We start from the raw sequence: 21,358 nt of genomic DNA, 5'->3' as shown, positions 1-21,358 counted from the left end.
TCTATTCGTGCCACTGGGGCATAGGTTTCATCGAAGTCTATACCTTCCATTTGAGTATATCCTTGAGCGACTAATCTCGCTTTATTACGAACTACCGTTCCATTTTCATCTAATTTATTTCTAAAAACCCATTTAGTTCCAATTATGGAAGTGTCTTCGGGTTTTGGAACGAGTTCCCACACTTTACTTCGAGTAAATTGGTTTAATTCATCTTGCATTGCAGAAATCCAATCCTCGTCAAGTAAAGCTTCTTTAGCAGTCTTAGGTTCTATTTGGGATAGAAAACTAAGATGATTCACAACGTTTTGAACTTGTGAACGCGTTTGAACTCCTTTACTTAAATCACCCAAAACATTATCTAATGGATGACTCCTTATTATAGGAATTTCTTTAGGGAGTTCTTCATCTTGATTTAACAATTCTAATGGATTATTAGGAGGGGAAATCCCAACGTCCAAATTTTCGAATTGTCGAATAACATCTTCAATCCCATCTTGTTGTGCATCTTCTTTATCAACAAGATCAATATACTTCGAGGGTGGTTTTGCTTCATCGAAAGCAACATTCATAGATTCTTCCACCACAAGAGTTTTGAGATTGAATACTCGGTATGCTTTACTATTAGTTGAATAACCGAGAAATATACCTTCGCTTGATTTAGGATCAAACTTTGTAAGGTAATCTTTAGAGTTTAGAATAAAGCACTTACATCCAAAAACTCTAAAATAACTAAGTTTAGGAGTTTTGCCAAAATAAAGCTCGTATGGAGTCTTTTGAGTTATAGGGCGTAACAAAACTCTATTTAGTATATGACAAGCAGTAGACATAGCTTCGGCCCAAAAATATTTAGGACGACGGTATTCATTAAGCATAGTACTTGCCATTTCTTGTAATGTTCTATTTTTCCTTTCAACAACTCCATTTGATTGAGGAGTATAGGGAGCGGAAAAATTATGAGTAATTCCATTTTCTTCACAAAATTCAGTGAAGCTAGAATTTTCAAATTCTTTACCATGATCAGTTCTTATATAGACTATGGTATTGTTTTGCTGATTTTGAATCTTTTTGCACAAGGACGAGAAAGACTCGAAAGCATCACTTTTGGCTTTGAGAAATTCCGTCCACGTATATCGTGAAAAATCATCAACAATAACCAAAGTATAAGAACATCCTCCGAGACTTTGTACGGGTACAGGACCAACTAAGTCCATATGTAATAGCTCGAGAGGTCTAGAGGTAGATACCATGAATTTTGATTTGTGAGATGCCCTTATTTGCTTGCCAATTTCACAAGCCTCACAACTATGATCTTTTTGATAATTTAACTTTGGTATTCCTCGAACATGATCATTTGTTGATATATTCTTAATCAACTTCATATTAGCATGTCCTAATCTTCGATGCCATAACCATGGGTCATCTTGAGTAGTGATTAGACATACGTTATTGTGCTTGCTTATATCACAAGTATACACATTCTTACTACGAGGACAAGTAAGGACCAATTTTCCATCCTTATTAAGAATTGAACAATGAGATGGATAGAAAATTACCTTATAACCATTATCGCATAATTGACTTATCGAAAGTAGGTTATACTTGAGTCCCGTAACTAGTTGCACATTGGCAATCTTAAAATGTTCATTTCCAATATCCCCAATGCCAATAATATTACCTTTGCTGCTATCTCCAAAAGTGACAACTCCAGCGGTTACCTTTTTAATGTCGTTCAAAAGAGATTTATTTCCCGTCATGTGCCTTGAACAACCACTATCGAGGTACCACATGTTTTGCTTAGCAACAAGGCATTCCTACAAAATAAATCAATTAAATTTATAGGTACCCTTTTGTCTTGAGGGTCCTGGGGTTAGTACTTCATAATAAAGATAGGGGTTTGAAGTAGGAAGAACATTTCTTGTAGCATATTCATTTCTAGGTGCATTGTTCCTACCTTGATATCTTGAGTTATCATAGTACCGTGTATCTCTCGATTCATATTTATGAGAATTTGCATATTGATACACATGATTTCTATTATTTGGATAACGCATTGTATTTTGAGAATAGAAATCATAACTTGGTACATGATAATTCCTAGAGGATTGACCACTTGGAAATATGTTGTTCCTTGTATTTCTATATTGAAACGGTGTAGGCTTTTGACGATAATTAAATCTTGGTTGCCTTTGCTCATTAGGAACATTTTTGTATGGTACATATTTTTCAACCTTGGGATTTTGTTTTGTTCCTTTACGAACCCATATATGCTTCCCCTTAAATTCACCATTCTTGAATTTGCAACTTTGAACGTCATGTCCATTTTTATTGCAATATGAACATTTTAGTGTTGGTGAACTAGAAGCTTTTTGAAAGGTTCGTTCCTTTGGTTGAACATTGCTTTTTCTTTGAGCATTTTTATCATATCCCAATCCTTCATGATTATAGGATATTTTAGAATGTACCATTCTATCCAACATTTCATTGCCTTTTGTAAATCGTTGAATCGTTCGTTCAAGATCATTTTTATCATTGATTAAGGCATCAATCTTAGCATTTAAAATTCTTTCTTGATCTTTGCATTGTGCTAAGATGTTGGAATGTTCATCCTTGATTCTGCAAGTTTCTATTTTGAACTCTTTTTCTTTTTCTTCAAGGATCCGAGCAATTTCAGTTTCGAGACTATCTTTTAGATAACTCGTAGTTGATCTTTCTTGAGTTAGCGACTCATTTTGGATTTTCAAATTTACTAGATCAACATGAAGCTTTTGAATATTTTCATTTAATTGAAGCTTCTCATCTTTTATTTCTTCCGTTTCTAATATCAAGGAAACGTTCTCAATTTCCAATTTTGTAATTGCATCCTTGGATTTTATAAAGGAATCTTGAAGAGTTTTTATTTCTTCTTCAAGTTTAATATTTGATTCCTTTACCCGAGAGAACTCTTTTTGTTGAGTTTGATATATATCTTCAAGCTTTTCTTTCTCGGACCAAGTAGTGAGGAACAATTGATCAAGATAATCATAACGGGTATTTACTTCCACTAATAGCTTGATCAACTCACCTTTTTCCATATTTAATAAATTCAAACTAGAGAGTTTAAGAAAAGGAATATCAACTAAAGTTGGTGAAGAAGAACTTACCTCTTGGTTAGTAGTGGAGATATCCGTTGATGTAGAAGCATCCTCGATTGCCATCAAACATAGATTAACCACTTCTTCACTTGCTTCGGGAGATTCCTCATCTTCACTTAAATCCCAACCGTTTTCGGCCACAAGAATTCGACCCTTAGATAGTTTAGGACATTCTCGTTTATAGTGACCCGGTTGTTTACACTCGAAACATACATCTTGTGTTTCCTCCGGATTTTGTTCTTTTGGTTTTGGAGGAGTGTAAATATTATTGTTGCTCACGTTGGCATTATTATAGCCATTCGGACTTTGATTATTTTTGCCTTTATAGCCCGAGTTGGTAGGAAAATTACTCTTATAGTTAGGAGAATAATTTTGAGAGTAATTAGGCCTTCCATTAGAGTTAAAAACTCTTTGTTGATTGTTTGATTTAAGGAAGCCTTTTCCGTACCTTTGAGCTTTGCTTTGAAGCACACGACGAAGTTGTCTTGTTAGTAAAGCAATTTCGCTTTCATCAAGATTTTGAATTTCTTCGTTTAAATCTTCGTCATTTTCATCTTCATCGATTAATATGGATTTTAATGCCATATTTTTCTTCTTGTCTTCCACCTTGGGAACTACAATATCCGGAACATTATCTTCCTCGTAAGCACGAAGGTTTCCGAATAGATTATCGATGTGATAGTCATTGAGATTGTGCATCTCTTTAATAGTAGTGACTTTAACTTTCCAACTCGGAGGGAGAGATTTAAGAACCCGACGATTCTTTTCATTTTGAGTATAGTTCTTCCCGAGTTGAGATAATTCATCGATTATACGAGTAAATCTTGTTTCCATATCGATGATATTTTCTCCATCTTGGAGTTTAAAGTTCTCGTATTCTTGGATCAAAGTATCCATTCGAGAATCTTTTATATCCGTAGTACCTTCATAGGTTACCACTAATTTGTTCCACATTTCTTGTGCCGACTTGCAATTGTTTACTCGTTTATATTCTTTTTCTGCAAGTGCACTTGTGAGAACCATTTCCGCTTTAGCGGCGATATTCATTCTATCTTCTTCTTCATGAGTATATTCACTTACTTTCTTTTCGATAGTAACATCGTCGACAATTTTAGTCGGAATAATTGTACCATCTTCTATGGCCATCCAAACTTTGACTCCTTGAGATCTTGCATATATTCTAAATCTCGTTTTCCAAGTAGCAAAGTTTGTACCATCAAATAGAGGAGGTCTAGAATTTGAGAGACCTTCACTACATCCAATGGCGTTTATATAAGCCATGTTGGATCTACTTTTTCTTGTGCTTGTAATCTCAAATAGCACGTTTAAAAGTAACTGCTCTGATACCAATTGTTAGGTCCGATACGAGGTTAATTAAGCTAGAAGGGGGGGTTGAATAGCTTAATCACCAATTTAAAAATTTATGCGGTGTGATAAAAAGTTTATCCCCTTTTTAAAACTTGTATCGAGAGATGAGCAGTATATATGTGCGGAAGCAAAGAGCAAAGAAAGTAAAGTACCACACACAAGGATTTATCCTGGTTCGCGGTGGCTAACTCAACCGATGGAGTCCACTCACCCCTACTCCAGTCCCCGAGCTCCTCCCCGGACTCGAGATTTTCTCTACTATAAAGATACTCCTTTACAGTAGGCGGAGAAGCCTTTACAAATATATATCTTGGAGCGTAACTTCCCGTTACCTCCTCACTATAAATGTAAACTTACAAGACTCGTCTTGGAGCGTAACTCCCCGTCACCTCCTCAAAGTCGTTGTACCCCGGGTGTAGTCTTTGAACTTCTAAACTTTTGCGGGTCTTGGACTAAGGTCTTAGGTCTTGGGTCTTTCCTCTTCCTCACGGTGCGAAGACGACTAACTCCCCGTTAGCACGCCTAGGACTTGGGTCTTGAAACGAAGATCACCTCACTTCACTTTTCCTCACTACAAAATTCAGAAAACAATATCTACGACAAATAACTTGGGTTTTATAAAAAGAGTTTTGGACTAGAAATGTCTAGGCCGAGTGTAGTAATATTCAATAAAGAATATTTATAACTTGTATACTTTTCGAGTGATAAATATTAAATCGAAGTATACGTTATATCTTACTCCAAATGAATAATATATGGGTAGAGTAAAAGTATTCTTTCTTTGATAAATATACGATCTTGAAAATCAAAGAATACTTGTATTTATAAACTCCGTGTAGATCGAATAAATTATATTCGGAGTTTTAAGTCTATTTAGGCTCGATGGCACAAGACTTATATTATTACTTCATTATATGAAAATACGTCTATTTTCGAAGTAATATAATCGAGAAGTCCTTGCTTCTTTTCAATATAACTCTTCTCTTTTATAGTCTTTGGAGACTAAATCAAATCAATTAAAGTTCGTAGAGAGAGTTGAGAGTTTCTTTAACTTTAGCACAAGCTGATATAAATTCCGCAAAACCAACAATACAATATTTATACACTTATAATAATAACAACTATAAAGTGAAGAAAGTATATAAATACGTATAGTAGGCCTATCCGGTTATTGTTCCCACGGAGCGCTAAAGGGGCTAGTAGGATGTTAACCAGGCAACAATAACAAGTAAAGTTAATTGCGGAAAGTTAGATTAGATTAGTTGGCAAGATAAGTGCTAAATAAACGTTAAAGAAATAACTAACTTTTTAGATCGTTTCCTTCCCAACGGAACACAAGGTGCTAGTAGGGAATTAGATCAAGCTTTACTAAATCGATTTGACCGTCGTCAAATATAATCCTCTTTTTCGAGGTGTATTACGAAACTTTAGTTCGTATGCAAAATAATACGAATCGATGTTCGTTTATGTATTATATATTTGAGAGAATATTAGATCGTACGATATAAAAGTTGTTCTTGTATAATAAATCTCAAATATATCACGAAACTTTAGTTCGTTTGAATATTTCGAATAACACGAATCTTTAGTTCGTGTATTTAATTTGTTCGAAATAATAAATCTCTTTTATTAGAGATATGAGATGAAGAGCTTTTGTAGAGAGTAGATCGATGATAATAACGAGCTCTTGTATAAATAAAATGGTCGGTTAAGACACGGATTAATGAAGCTAAAAATATAACCACTTACGATTACGATCGGAAAGTTCACCGGAAAAATTCGTCAGAGATTCGGTAGGACTATAAGCACACGGACGAATTTGGGCAGCCCTTCGGGAGGCTAGATGGTAGTGGTTGATGAGCTAAAGTGGTGAGACAAAGCTTGGTTGGATGAACAAAAGCTTGTATAACTAAAACCTTGAGTATATATGTATATATATATAAGAATGGAGGTTTTAGAGAAGAAGTATTTGTAGAGAGTGTTTGTAGATGAAAGAGAGAGTGTATACTTCAAAAATCTCAGCACTTCTATGGCTTTTAGCTTGAGAAAAATGGGTGGGGGTGGGGGTTTATTTATAGGAGGGGTTAGGTAGAATGGAGGGTTTAGATTAAATGTAAGTGTATGGTGAGATTGAGAGAGATGTGGCCAATTGTGAGCCAAGTTTGTTGGTTGGTGGGGAATTCAAGCATGTGCCACTATTCTCATCAGATTTGAATTAATATTAAACAATAGAAACGCTTCAGTTTTAGCGAATAAATGCGTATCACGTATCGTTTAATAAATATGACGAATTTCCGAAAGTCTTCAATAAATCCAACCAAAAATATGATAAATCTCCAAATATTGGAAAATGAAATTCTGTGAAGTTTGGTGATTTTTGGTCAACTCTAGCTTGGTCAAATGCTCACTCGAAGTTTGAGACGACAGACAGAAAAACGCTACGAAATGAAAGTTCTCGAAAAATTACGAAACTTTTACCTAACATGCCTATACATATAAAAATGACATCCCCAAAGTTTCAAGTCATTCTAGCAAGTAGAAGTATTTTATCCGGAATTAAAACGATAAAAACCGCTTTTCGGAATACGATAAAATACGAAAATTCTTTTGACAATTTGTAAACGGATTTTGACAAAAGTTTTGACTTTAATAAATACTATAAATATATTCCCTTAAAGATAAAATAGTTTGGAGTGTTGGGAAGTATATTTGAGTATTTAAATTAATTTCCTTCGAAAAATAAGGAAATATATGAAAACCGGAAAAATTAGTATTTGGTCAAAACGAGTAGACCCTTGACTAATTTGTGAAACCAAAATACTTAGAATATTGAGATTCATGATAAATCATGATTTTGATAGTTTTGGAAAGCATTCTAAGTATTAAAATATTTTTCTCCGAAAAATGGGTAATTTGAGAGACCGAAGAAAAAATATTTCACGAGGTTATAAAAACGGATATTAATATTTGTAGGACCAAATATTAATGAGATGAGAGGGTAAATCTTTCTTTTGGATAGAAAATGATTTTTGGAAAGGAAGATTTATTTTTGAGTAATTAAAGTTAATTTATCCCTTAAAATAAGAAATTGATAAAATAGGGAATAAATCACTTTAAATACTAGATTTTGAAAATAATGTTACATGAAGCTTTTAAAGAATATCAACTTGTGAAAATCCTTTTTCCATCTTCATGTCAATTTGATTTTGCAATAGTAAGAGAGAGAAAATCGTAGAATGGCGATATTCCTCAGCATGGATATTGCGCAGAAAATCTTTTGAAAACATTTTGATACAGAAATCATTTTTCAATTCACTTGCTAAAATTAACCTTTCACTTAGAAATAATCATTTAAATTAAATGTCCTATTGGGAGGATCTAGGTGATTTAAATTTTACGTTTATTTAATAAATACCAAAATAAATCAATATCGAAGATATCCTTTCAGTGTGTATAAATACCACTTATCACACCCCCAAACTTAAACTGATGCTTGTCCTCAAGCGTCAACGACACTATACAATAATACAATGCAATGCATGAATGCAACTACGTGATGAATGAGTGAACTATGAAGTAATTGCCTTGCAAATTTTTAATACCTCAGATTGTGCTAATGTTCTCGAATTTCATCTCTCTCGCTACTAAGTCAATTACTCTTCTATTTACAAGTGTGGAGTGCCAGTGTGTGCAAGCATGCTCTTTTATTGAGACAAGACAAAAACTACTACTCCCACAGAATCCCAATCAAGAATCGTAAAAGTTTAAAACTAACACCCCGTCACTCAAGTCCAACTAAAAGCCAAGGTCCCAAAGAATGTCCACACCCTTCTATTTTATTCACTATATATTTTTTTTTTCTTTTTATTGGTGTTTAATTGCTCGGTCTAAGGTCAGAGCGCTTCGCAGTGTAAATGCGTTACGAACACCACAAGACTTTACACACCAATTATTCACTCTATTCTAGTGGTTTATTTAACTGTGCAATGGCTGAGATCCCTAAAGATTTATGCACTAGTACCCATGTAGCGAGCGTTGGGTCAACAATCCCAAACCACGAAGGGCTTTAGGTTGTTAGGCACAAAGTCCCCTCAGACTTAATTACTCGAGTACTAATGAGCTCAACCTAGTTAATTCTACCACTTATTTTTTAGTGAATTTATTACTACTATATTTTTTTTTTCTTTTTTTTTTTTTTTCTTTTTAAGAAAGGCATATCTACTCCTCAGTTCCCCCAAACTTAAGATTTACAGACCTAAGCTGAAGGGTGTTCAATTCAATCCTAGAATTCATGGAATTTCGTCTAAGTCCTATCTCAAGAACATATGTGAATTACAATTTCCAACACAAGCAATTTTCAAGTACTAACCTAGCATTGCAATTGAAACTACTAATCAAGAACTACGCACATAACTCATCATAGGCAATTAACTTGGCTTAACTTCATAATTCATGCAAATGCTCGTGATACTAACTATGACAATTACCACTAAACATGTTAAAATAAAAAAAAATTGAGAAAAATAAGAAAGAAAACGTGAGAAATAATCAAAGCAAAATAAAATAAACGTGAACTACATGATCTAACTACACATGCAAATAATAATAAAAAAAAACTATCTAATAATATGCTCTTCCTTAGATTACCACCCCCAAACTTAAAATTTTCAATGTCCCCATTGAAAGTGATAAAAAGGCTAGAGCGCCCACATACCTACTCGGAGTCCGAGTCCTCCCCCTCCTCTGCTGGAGGTGAATCAGGTGGAGGATACTGCATCCCTGCTCCGAATACTGGCCACTGAACTGTGACCCCCTGTGCCTGGAAAGCACTACCTAGAGCCTGTGTCAAGTCATAAGCAAACCTCTGGTGGATGTCGTGCATGGTGTCCATCCGTCTAGCTAGGCGGCGATAATGAGCATCTCCCATTGGTTCGGAGCTCCTCTCCGTCTGTGAAGTACCAGCTCCAGAAGCTCTAGGCTGCTCCCTCCTCACAAACTCTGGACGTCCCCCTGGCATCTCATCATATAAGTACCCGAGGCCTCGAGGGTGGGGAATTCCTCCATCCCACTCTGTCATCCGACTGATCGCCGAATGATCAATAGGTGTCCCTGGCAACTGTAATTGCTCGTTGGATGGCCAACGAACACCGCTCGTTCGACAGAGCTTCGTCACAATTGTGCCATATGGAATGGCACCAGTGGTTCCTCCCTTCAAGAACCTCAGAATCCCCTGATGAATAACATGTCCCAGATCAATATACTTGCCCGAGACAATCCCAAAGAGCAGAATAGCTCTCTCCACTGTCACCTCATGCCCATGTGAAGATGGCATGATGTTAGCACAGATGAAGGCGTTCCACGCCTTCGCATACCGGTTCAACGCGGCTGCTGGAAACGAAACATGTGCCGGCAAAGGAGGTGCAGTCATCTTCCAATGCGTGTCCGGTACACACATGTCATACACCAACCGCTCAAAATCAATTGGATCGTCATCAAAACGGCGTTTGGCACGCCCAATCCTCTCAACCACCCAATCTTCTTCATTACGGCGCTTGGCACGCCCCCCAATAACTCTACGGATCGCCTCCGCACTATAATCAACACGGATTCCCCGTACCACAGTGAATCCATCTCGATTCTCCTTGGCATTAGCATAAAACTCTCGAATAATAGCCAAGGGAACCGCCTCCGGAGCCTCGCAAAAAGATTCCCAACCCCTCTCTTGAACCATGTTCAAAAGCTCACCATCCTCCGCCGTGGGTAAGAATCCCCTCTCCTTAACTAACGACTTATTCATAAGCCGTTGAAACTCGGTTCGCGCACCATCCGAGGTGAACTCAACCTCACCCATCGAAGAAGAATCGCTAGATGTAGGGGCTTGTGAGCTAGTTCCTTGTGATCTACGGGCTCGTTTGGGTGCCATTGGTAAGGATTTAGAGTTGCAAGAGGTTTATGTGTAATGGGTTTGAAAGATTGGATGAAGGTTGTGTGTATGGATGTGTATATATATTTAGGGTTTAGAGAATTATAATGGGATTTGGATGTGGGTTTTGTGTTTATATAAGGATTGTAGAGTTGAGTTAGGGTTTTATGGGATGTATTTCGGGCTAGGCATGCAAAATTAGGATTGTGGGCTTTTAAAAACGAAAAAAGAAAATTTTTGGGTGAAAATTCGGCTGACTCGGCAGTCAGTAGCGCGGCCGCGCTAAGTATAGCGCGGGCGCGCCGTGAAACTTAGCGCGGGCGCGCTGACACTAGCGCGGGCGCGCTAGTGTCTGACCCCGAAGGCTGAATTTTTCGATTTTTTTTTGTGTTTTTGAGGTTTACAATGGTACAATGTGGTTCCAATGCGTGGGTTGCCTCCCACGAAGCGCTTGTTTAACGTCGTTAGCTCGACGTGAAGTCCAGACTTAATCCGATTCCGATTGAAGAATCGTGGTTTGTACCTCACGATTCACATTTCCGCCAAAGTAAGGCTTCAACCTTTGACCATTAACCTTAAATGATTCATCCGGTGATCTTGCATAGATTTCTACTGCACCGTGGGAAAATACCGTCTTGACTGTAAATGGCCCTGACCAGCGTGATTTGAGTTTCCCTGGAAACAGCTTCAACCGAGAGTTATACAATAGCACCAATTGACCAACCACAAACGATTTTTGTATCAGCCGCTGATCATGCAATCTTTTCACCTTTTCTTTGTAGAGTTTGTTATTTTCATAAGCACGGAGACGAAACTCCTCTAACTCATTGAGTTGCATCATTCGTTTCTCTCCAGCTAATTGTAAGTCGAAGTTCAACTTCTTTAAGGCCCAATAAGCTTTATGTTCCAACTCAACTGGTAGGTGACAAGCCTTGCCAAACACTAACTGAAATGGAGAAGTACCCAACGGTGTTTTATAAGCTGTTCGATAAGCCCAAGCAGCCTCATCTAATCGTAAGGACCAGTCCTTCCTAGAAGGGTTAACCACCTTCTCTAATATGCGTTTGATCTCTCTGTTAGACACCTCAGCTTGACCATTTGTTTGAGGATGATAAGCAGTAGCAACCCGGTGATTTATATTATACCTCGTCATTAAGGTTGTAAATTTCCGATTGCAGAAATGAGAGCCTTCATCACTGATAATGACTCTAGGGACTCCGAAACGGGTAAAGATTTGTTTTTGTAGAAATTGCAAGACCACCTTAGCATCATTTGTAGGTAAGGCTTTCACCTCCACCCATTTAGACACGTAATCAACTGCTAATAGAATATACTGGTTGTTGCAAGAAGAAACGAACGGTCCCATAAAGTCAATACCCCAAACATCAAATATTTCAACTTCCAAAAGCATTTTAAGAGGCATTTCATTCCTCCTAGAAATATTACCTGTACGTTGACATCGATCGCAACCCAACACAAATTGATGAGCATCTTTAAACAGAGTTGGCCAGTAAAAACCTGCTTGAAGTACCCTCTTTGCTGTCTTCTCTCCGCTATAATGGCCCCCATAACCAGTGGAATGGCACTCGCGCAAAACTCCCTCAACTTCATTATTAGGAATACACCGTCTGAGAATCTGATCGACTCCTTGTTTAAACAGAAAGGGTTCATCCCAAATATACCATTTCACATCGTGAAGGAATTTCTTGCGTTGAGCATAAGAGAATTCTGGAGGAATGACCTTACTCACTAGATAATTCACAATGTCAGCAAACCATGGCTCTTCTGCCTCAACTCCAAACAACTGTTCGTCTGGGAAGAATTCATTGATTAGAGTGTTGTCGGTAGTTTGTTTGCTGTGATCTTCTAGTCTGGATAAATGATCCGCTACCTGATTTTCTGTGCCCTTTCGATCTTTAATTTCCACATCAAATTCTTGGAGCAATAAAACCCAGCGAATTAGTCTTGGTTTAGAATCCTTCTTTGAGATGAGATATCGAATGGCTGCATGATCAGTATATACCACTACCTTTGTTCCAAGAAGGTAAGACCTGAACTTCTCAAAGCTAAAGACAATAGCTAGAAGTTCTTTTTCAGTAGTAGTGTAGTTCAATTGTGCATCATTTAATGTTTTGCTGGCATAGTAGATAACATGAAACACATTGCTTGTTCGCTGGCCCAGTACAGCTCCCACAGCATAATCACTGGCATCACACATTAATTCGAATGGTTTACTCCAATCAGGTGCAGTGATGATAGGTGCTGATGTCAACTTCTTTTTCAAGATTTCAAATGCTTCCAAGCACTCCCCATCAAATTTAAATGGAATGTCTTTCTCTAACAGATTGCAAAGAGGTTTAGAAATTTTCGAGAAATCCTTGATGAACCTCCGATAGAAACCTGCATGACCAAGAAAGCTTCGGACGCCCTTGACTGAAAGTGGTGGAGGAAGATTTTTAATTGTTTCCACCTTCGCTTTATCGACTTCTAGTCCCTTGGCAGATACTTTATGCCCCAATATGATTCCTTCTTGCACCATGAAATGACATTTTTCCCAATTGAGAATCAGATTAGTTTCCACACAGCGCTTAAGAACCATTCTAAGATTCGTGAGGCATTCGTCATAAGATGTTCCAAATACAGAAAAATCGTCCATGAATACCTCCACATTGATGCCGATCATCTCTGAGAATATTGCCATCATGCACCTTTGAAAAGTGGCTGGTGCACCACATAAACCAAAAGGTACTCTTCGGAATGCGAAAGTACCATAAGGGCATGTAAAGGTTGTCTTTTCTTGATCTTCCGGGGAAATAGCAATTTGATTATAGCCAGAATACCCATCTAACAGACAATAGAACTCATGGCCAGCCAACCTGTCAAGCATCTGATCAATAAAAGGCAGAGGGAAGTGATCTTTTCTTGTAGCTTTATTCAGCTTCCTGTAGTCCATGCAAATCCTCCAACCTGTGACAGTTCTAGTTGAGATGAGTTCCCCTTTTTCGTTGGCTACTACTGTCATTCCTCCTTTCTTAGGCACGCATTGTACTGGACTCACCCATGAGCTATCTGAAATTGGATATATGATACCTGCATCAAGCCATTTAAGAATCTCTTTCTTTACAACCTCCTTCATGATAGGATTTAGCCTTCTTTGTTGTTCCACTGAAGGTTTGCTTCCTTCTTCAATGAGAATTTTGTGTTGACAAAAGGAGGGACTGATGCCCTTTATATCAGCTATGGTCCAACCAATCGCTGTTTTGAATTCCCTTAGCACCCTCAAAAGTTTTTCCTCTTCCTCCCCTGACAAGTTAGATGCAACAATAACAGGAAGAGTAGAACCTTCACCAAGAAAAGCATACCTTAAGTGATCCGGTAGTGGTTTAAGTTCAAGTTTAGGTGCTTCGATTACTGATGGTTGTAGTGGTTTATGATCTTCTTTTTGTTCCTCCAAGCCAAGAGATTCGACAGGTGGTTCAAAATTCCTTCTCCAAGGTGATGAGTTAAGGTGATGGATTTCTTCCAATTCTTCTTCACTGCCCCATTCCTCATCATTTATAAGGATTACTTCTAATGCATCATCCTGTAAAACCCGCTTGCTATTAGCTTCTGCTGTAGTATCAAGTACATCCATACTAAAACAAGATTCCTCATCAGTTGGTAACTTCATTGCATTGAACACGTTGAACGTGACCGTCTGATCTTGTATTCTCATTGTAAGTTCCCCTTTTTGGACATCGATCAATGTTTGCCCGGTAGCTAAGAAGGGTCTGCCCAAGATGATAGGAATCCTTTTGTCTTCTTCAAAGTCAAGAATCACGAAGTCGGCTGGAAAGATTAATTGATCAACCTTGACTAGCACATCTTCAATTATACCCCTCGGATATGTGATCGAGCGATCAGCCAGCTGTAAAGACATGTTTGTCGGCTTGAGCTCTGGCAGGCCAAGTTGTGTGAAGATAGATAGAGGCATCAGATTGATGCTAGCTCCCAAGTCGCACAGACACTTATCGAAAGAGAACTTCCCAATAGTGCAAGGGATAGTAAAGCTTCCCGGGTCTTTCAGCTTAGGTGGTAATTTCTGTTGAAGCACAGCACTACATTCCTCCGTTAAAGCCACTGTCTCTAACTCCTCGAGCTTTAGCTTTTTTGAGAGAATACCCTTCATAAACTTGGCATAACTAGGCATTTGCTCGAGTGCTTCAGCAAACGGGATGTTGATGTGAAGCTTTTTGAACACTTCAAGGAATTTACCAAATTGCTTATCCAGCTGCTGTTTTTTTAACCTCCTAGGAAATGGAGGTGGTGGATATACTGATTTTGACATTGGAGCAGCTGCAGGGATAGCCTTATCCTTTTCAACAATAGGGTTGGTGCCAATTGTATTTGAAGGAACTTCTGTTGGAATTTCTTGCGGTTCATCACCCTGATCTTGTACTAATGTTGAGGTAGGCCCTGCTGTAGTTTTTCCAGATCTCAGCGTAATGGATTGGACTTGCTCTTTAGGGTCCCTCTTACCTGGTACCTCTGTATCACTAGGGAGATTCCCCTGTGGTCTGCTTAGTAAAGCGTTAGCTAACTGACCGACTTGTGTCTCCAAGGCTTTTAAAGTTACTGCTTGACTCTTGTACATGAGCCTTAGCTCTTCCATGTCAGACCTTTCGTTAGCTGATTGCCCATGATTCTGAAATCCCGGGGGGGTGTGATATGGCTGTTTAGATGCATACTGTTGTGAATTCCCAGCCTGACTGTACTGTTTAGGTCCCTGTTGAAATATTTGTTGAGGTTGGTTATACCCCTGGTTATTACTCCAGCTAAAATTAGGATGATTTCGGTTGTTAGGGTGATAAGTAGCTGGAGCAGGCTGTTGACCTCTCTGAAAGTTGCTCACGAATTGTGCTGATTCACTAGAAATGGCACACTGATCAGTAGCATGAGTACCAGCACATAATTCGCAAATAATGATTGGCTGTTGAATTCCTTGGTGAGCCAGAGAGTCGACTTTCATCGTGAGAGCTTTAAGTTGAGCTGCTATAGCTGTAGACGTGTCAAGATCAAGAATTCCGGCTACTTTCCCTTGAGTAAGTCTTTGAGTAGGGTTCTGATATTCATTAGCCGCCATCATTTCAATAAGATCATAAGCTTCTTCATAACTCTTAGCCCATAGCGCACCTCCAGAAGCAGCATCAAGCATAGGTCTGGATTGAGGTCCAAGACCATTGTAGAAACTGTTTATTTGCATCCAATCCGGCATACCATGGTGGGGACACTTTCTTAGCATCTCTTTATACCTCTCCCAGGCTTCACAGAATGTTTCTCCTGATTGTTGAGAGAATTGAGATAGAGCATTTCGTAGTGCAGCAGTCTTTGCCATGGGGAAGAATTTAGTGAGAAATTTCTGAGCTAGATCTTCCCATGTAGTAATCGAACCAGAAGGCAAAGAATGTAACCATCCCTTGGCCTTATCCTTCAGTGAAAATGGGAAAAGTCTTAACTTCACAGCTTCATCAGAGACGTCATTGAATTTGAAAGTGTCACAGATCTCTATAAAATTCCGTATATGCATATTAGGGTCTTCAGTAGGAGAACCCCCATACTGTACCGAGTTCTGCACCATTTGAATAGTTCCTGGTTTGATTTCAAAGGCTTTGGCTGCGATTGCAGGCCTGACAATGCTTGATTGGATATCATCGATCTTTGGCATAGAGAAGTCCTTCAGTGCCTTACTGTCTGGTTGTGCTTCAGGTTCTGTCATTGTTTCAGAATCAGAAGAAGAAGATGAAGATGAATCAATTGCTTTTCTTTTACGGGTTTGAGAACGTGTTTGCATAAACGCGATCCAAGTACCTGAAATAAAGAAAAGAAGAAAAGTGAGAAGAAAATAGAATCCTAGTCAGTGAATTTTAATGCACACTGATGACAAGTACATAAACTAATTAATTAACACCGAGTCCCCGGCAGCGGCGCCAAAAACTTGTTCGGTGAAATCTACACTACACGCAAGCGCACGTGATCACAAGTAATATATTAAGTTCGATCCCACAGAGACTGGTGAATTAAGAATACGCACCTATGCAACAATGTATGATCAATTATCACTGCTAAGACAATTAACAAGGATTGGTTTCTTTTATACTAATAATTAAAATTGCTAATCAAATTCAGAATAGGAAAACACATGGGATTCTAACTTCATTATCGAATTCATCTAGAATTGAAATTACTGATTAACATGCGACTGTTGATCCTAATCAGACAACACGAAAGTAATACATGCCAACTCTCGTTGCACACATATCATACCAATCAAAATCCGCAATTAAGACAGAAATCTCATGGACACCAACAAAGCTCAGACCCTATATCTCTATAGCGGTAGTGTAAGCAGAGAGGTTTAATAACAAGTCATCTATCGTGATTACACAGGGTGATAAAAATAGTTCAAGTCTACCACAAATTATGTTTCATTCACATAATCCTATGTTTACATGGCATAGTTCTAAATTCAATCATCCACTCTCGCTTCAGAAAGAATTAACAAACAACTCAGAAGTTAGCTACGCTCCTAAGAAGAATAAGCACGGCTCATGCAAAGATATCAACGTATGTCACAAAATCAAGTAATTAATATTCGATACTAGATTACATCGATAAATCCATTAGAATCCCATGAAGGCGGTTAGTTCATAATCGAACTAATCGACATCATGGGTTCTAATGAAAACATGATAAATAAACTACGAGAATTAAACGGAATAAAAATGCTTGAATTAATAATAATAAGGATCACACGTTACAGATTTGATGTTCACGATCTTGCTCGAAACTGTCACTTCCTCGCAAAGAACGATCCAATACAACTGATAATGTGCTTGAATGATTAAACTGAAACTACGATATTGTTCTTCCTAAAAACTACTTGGAGGCTAGGGTTTTACACATGAGAATTTAAAATAAATTGACCAAGTCAACCGGGCCTCGACCGCTGCGAAAATCCGCTAAAAAGCTGTAAAAAATCGGCCCGGGGAAGTTCTGCTGGGCGCGGCCGCGCTAACTTAGCGCAGGCGCGCTAGATGCAGCAGTCTGTAGCGCGGGCGCGCTACAGGTTAGCGCGGGCGCGCTAGTGTCTGTGATGGCACTCCCGTTTCTTCGTTTCTTGCTCGTTCTCGCGTGCATGTCCTTCCTCGCTTCTAGTACCACTTCCGTAGGTGATCACGGTTGCATTTAGCATATGCAACAAGCCCTTTAAACCCCTAGATAGCTCTAGTGGACGAGTGTGTTCTCGTGAGGGTTTGTAGAAGATGTACCCACAAAATCCCAAGTCGCGGTGAATCCACAATTCTCTATTCTTGCAATTAATGCACCAAAACCAACCTAAAATGATAGAAAATCACTTCATCACCTCAACTCGTGACCTGCACAGAAAAACAATAAAAACACATCAAAAGACACTAAACACTTAAGTACAACCAACCATCAATTTCCAACTTCAATCTAGTCAACAATGAAGCTACAAGTTGTTTTCGGGCTCAAACGAGTCAAGAATGAAAGTACAAGTTGATTCAAATTTCAAACAACCAAAAATGAAGCTACAAGTTGTTTCCAACTTCAATCTAGTCAATAATGAAGCTAAAAATTGTTTCCGTGCACAAACGAGTCAAGAATGAAACTACAAGTTGATTCCAATTTCAAACAACCGAAAATGAAACTACAAGTAATTTTCAGTTTCAAACGAGTCTAGAATGAAGCTACAAGTTGTTTCCAACTTCAATCTAGTCAATAATAAAGCTACAAGTTGTTTTCAAGCTCAAACGAGTCAAGATTGAAACTACAAGTTGATTACAATTTCAAACAACCGAAAATGAAGCTACAAGTTGTTTTCAACTTCAAACGAGTCTGGAATGAAGCTACAAGTTGTTTCCAACTTCAATCTAGTCAATCATAAAGCTACAAGTTGATTCCAAGCTCAAACGAGTCAAGAATGAAACTACAAGTTGATTCCAATTTCAAACAACCGAAAATGAAGCTACAAGTAATTTTCAGTTTCAAACGAGTCTGGAATGAAGCTACAAGTTGTTTCCAACTTCAATCTAGTCAATAATAAAGCTACAAGTTGTTTTCAAGCTCAAACGAGTCAAGAATTAAACTACAAGTTGATTCCAATTTCAAACAACCGAAAATGAAGCTACAAGTTGTTTTCAACTTCAAACGAGTATGGAATGAATCTACAAGTTGTTTCCAACTTCAATCTAGTCGATAATGAAGCTAAAAATTGTTTCCGTGCACAAACGAGTCAAGAATGAAACTACAAATTGATTCCAATTTCAAACAACCAAAAATGAAACTACAAATTGTTTTCAACTTCGAATGAGTCTGGAATTAAGCTGCAAGTTGTTTCCAACTTCAATCTAGTCAATAATGAAGCTCCAAGTGGTTTACAAGCTCAGACGAATCAAAAATAATACTACAATTTGATTCCAATTTCAAACAACCAAAATAGAAGCTACAAGTTGTTTTAAATTTCAAACGAGTTTGGAATTAAACTACAACTTGTTTCCAACTTCAATCTGGCCAATATTGAAGCTACAAGTTGTTTTCGGGCTCAAACGAGTCAAGAATGAAAGTACAAGTTGATTCAAATTTCAAACAACCAAAAATGAAGCTACAAGTTCTTTCCAACTTCAATCTAGTCAATAATGAAGCTAAAAATTGTTTCCGTGCACAAACGAGTCAAGAATGAAACTACAAGTTGATTCCAATTTCAAACAACCAAAAATGAAACTACAAGTTGTTTTCAACTTCAAATGAGTCTGGAATTAAGCTGCAAGTTGTTTCCAACTTCAATCTAGTCAATAATGCAGCTCCAAGTGGTTTACAAGCTCAAACGAATCAAAAATAATACTACAATTTGATTCCAATTTCAAACAACCAAAAATGAAGCTACAAGTTGCTTTCAACTTCAAACGATTCTGGAATGAATCAACAAGTTGTTTCCAACTTCAATCTAGTCGATAATGAAGCTAAAAATTATTTCCGTGCACAAACGAGTCAAGAATGAAACTACAAGTTGATTCCAATTTCAAACAACCGAAAATGAAGCTACAAGTAATTTTCAGTTTCAAACGAGTCTAGAATGAAGCTACAAGTTGTTTCCACCTTCAATCTAGTCAATAATAAAGCTACAAGTTGTTTTCAAGCTCAAACGAGTCAAGATTGAAACTACAAGTTGATTCCAATTTCAAACAACCGAAAATGAAGCGACAAGTAATTTTCAGTTTCAAACCAGTCTGGAATGAAGCTACAAGTTGTTTCCAGCTTTAATCTAGTCAATAATAAAGTTACAAGTTGTTTTCAAGCTCAAACGAGTCAATAATGAAACTACAAGTTGATTCGAATTTCAAACAACCGAAAATGAAGCTACAAGTTGTTTTTAATTTCAAACGAGTATGGAATGAATCTACAACTTGTTTCCAACTTCAATCTAGTCGATAATGAAGCTACAAGTTGTTTTCGGCCTCAAAAGAGTCGAGAATGAAAGTACAAATTGATTCAAATTTCAAACAACCAAAAATGAAGCTACAAGTTGTTTCCAACTTCAATCTAGTCAATAATGAAGCTAAAATTGTTTCCGTGCACAAACGAGTCAAGAATGAAACTACAAGTTGATTCCAATTTCAAACAACCGAAAATGAAGCTACAAGTAATTTTCAGTTTCAAACGAGTCTAGAATGAAGCTACAAGTTGTTTCCAACTTCAATCTAGTCAATAATAAAGCTACAAGTTGTTTTCAAGCTCAAACGAGTCAAGATTGAAACTACAAGTTGATTCCAATTTCAAACAACCGAAAATGAAACTACAAGTAATTTTCAGTTTCAAACGAGTCTGGAATGAAGCTATAAGTTGTTTCCAACTTCAATCTAGTCAATAATAAAGCTACAAGTTGTTTTCAAGCTCAAACGAGTCAAGAATGAAACTACAAGTTGATTCCAATTTCAAACAACCAAAAATGAAGCTACAAGTAATTTTCAGTTTCAAACGAGTCTGGAATGAAGCTACAAGTTGTTTCCAACTTCAATCTAGTCAATAATAAAGCTACAAGTTGTTTTTAACCTCAAACGAGTCAAGAATGAAACTACAAGTTGATTCCAATTTCAAACAACCGAATATGAAGCTACAAGTTGTATTCAACTTCAAACGAGTATGGAATGAATCTACAAGTTGTTTCCAACTTCAATCTCGTCGATAATGAAGCTCCAAGTTGATTCCAAGCTCAAACGAGTCAAGAATGAAACTACAAGTTGATTCCAATTTCAAACAACCAAAAATGAAGCTACAAGTAATTTTCAGTTTCAAACGAGTCTGGAATGAAGCTACAAGTTGTTTCCAACTTCAATCTAGTCAATAATAAAGCTACAAGTTGTTTTCAAGCTCAAACGAGTCAAGAATGAAACTACAAGTTGATTCCAATTTCAAACAACTGAAAATGAAGCTACAAGTTGTTTTCAACTTCAAACGAGTCTGGAATGAAGCTACAAGTTGTTTCCAACTTCAATCTAGTCAATCATAAATCTACAAGTTGATTCCAAGCTCAAACGAGTCAAGAATGAAACTACAAGTTGATTCCAATTTCAAACAACCAAAAATGAAACTACAAGTTGTTTTCAACTTCAAATGAGTCTGGAATTAAGCTGCAAGTTGTTTCCAACTTTAATCTAGTCAATAATGCAGCTCCAAGTGGTTTACAAGCTCAAACGAATCAAAAATAATACTACAATTTGATTCCAATTTCAAACAACCAAAAATGAAGCTACAAGTTGCTTTCAACTTCAAACGAGTCTGGAATGAATCAACAAGTTGTTTCCAACTTCAATCTAGTCGATAATGAAGCTAAAAATTATTTCCGTGCACAAACGAGTCAAGAATGAAACTACAAGTT

At 37.5% G+C, this 21,358-nt stretch overlaps 1 protein-coding gene and 1 non-coding gene across 2 annotated transcripts; one reads left to right on the top strand and one right to left on the bottom strand.

The window, feature by feature from the left end:
• Positions 1-1,823: 1,823 nt before the first annotated feature.
• Positions 1,824-4,085, bottom strand: LOC135150336 (uncharacterized). The gene has a single exon (XM_064086603.1). The coding sequence runs from the start codon at positions 4,083-4,085 to the stop codon at positions 1,824-1,826; it is 2,262 nt and encodes a 753-aa protein (XP_063942673.1).
• An 11,589-nt stretch (positions 4,086-15,674) lies between these two features.
• LOC135150958 (small nucleolar RNA R71) lies at positions 15,675-15,781 on the top strand. Its single transcript, XR_010289418.1, has one exon. It is a non-coding gene; the product is annotated as a small nucleolar RNA R71 (small nucleolar RNA).
• The last annotated feature ends 5,577 nt before the right edge of the window (positions 15,782-21,358 follow it).

Source organism: Daucus carota, chromosome 2 (genome assembly GCF_001625215.2).
Source record: "Daucus carota subsp. sativus chromosome 2, DH1 v3.0, whole genome shotgun sequence".
Lineage (NCBI taxonomy): Eukaryota > Viridiplantae > Streptophyta > Magnoliopsida > Apiales > Apiaceae > Daucus > Daucus carota.
The sequence above is the reverse complement of the archived record's forward strand: the minus strand, read 5'-3'. Positions and strand labels throughout refer to the sequence as shown.

Bases quoted from the DNA above. Each gene is read 5' to 3' on its own strand.
- LOC135150336 (XM_064086603.1), bottom strand. From the start codon at position 4,085: ATGTGGAACAAATTAGTGGTAACCTATGAAGGTACTACGGATATAAAA.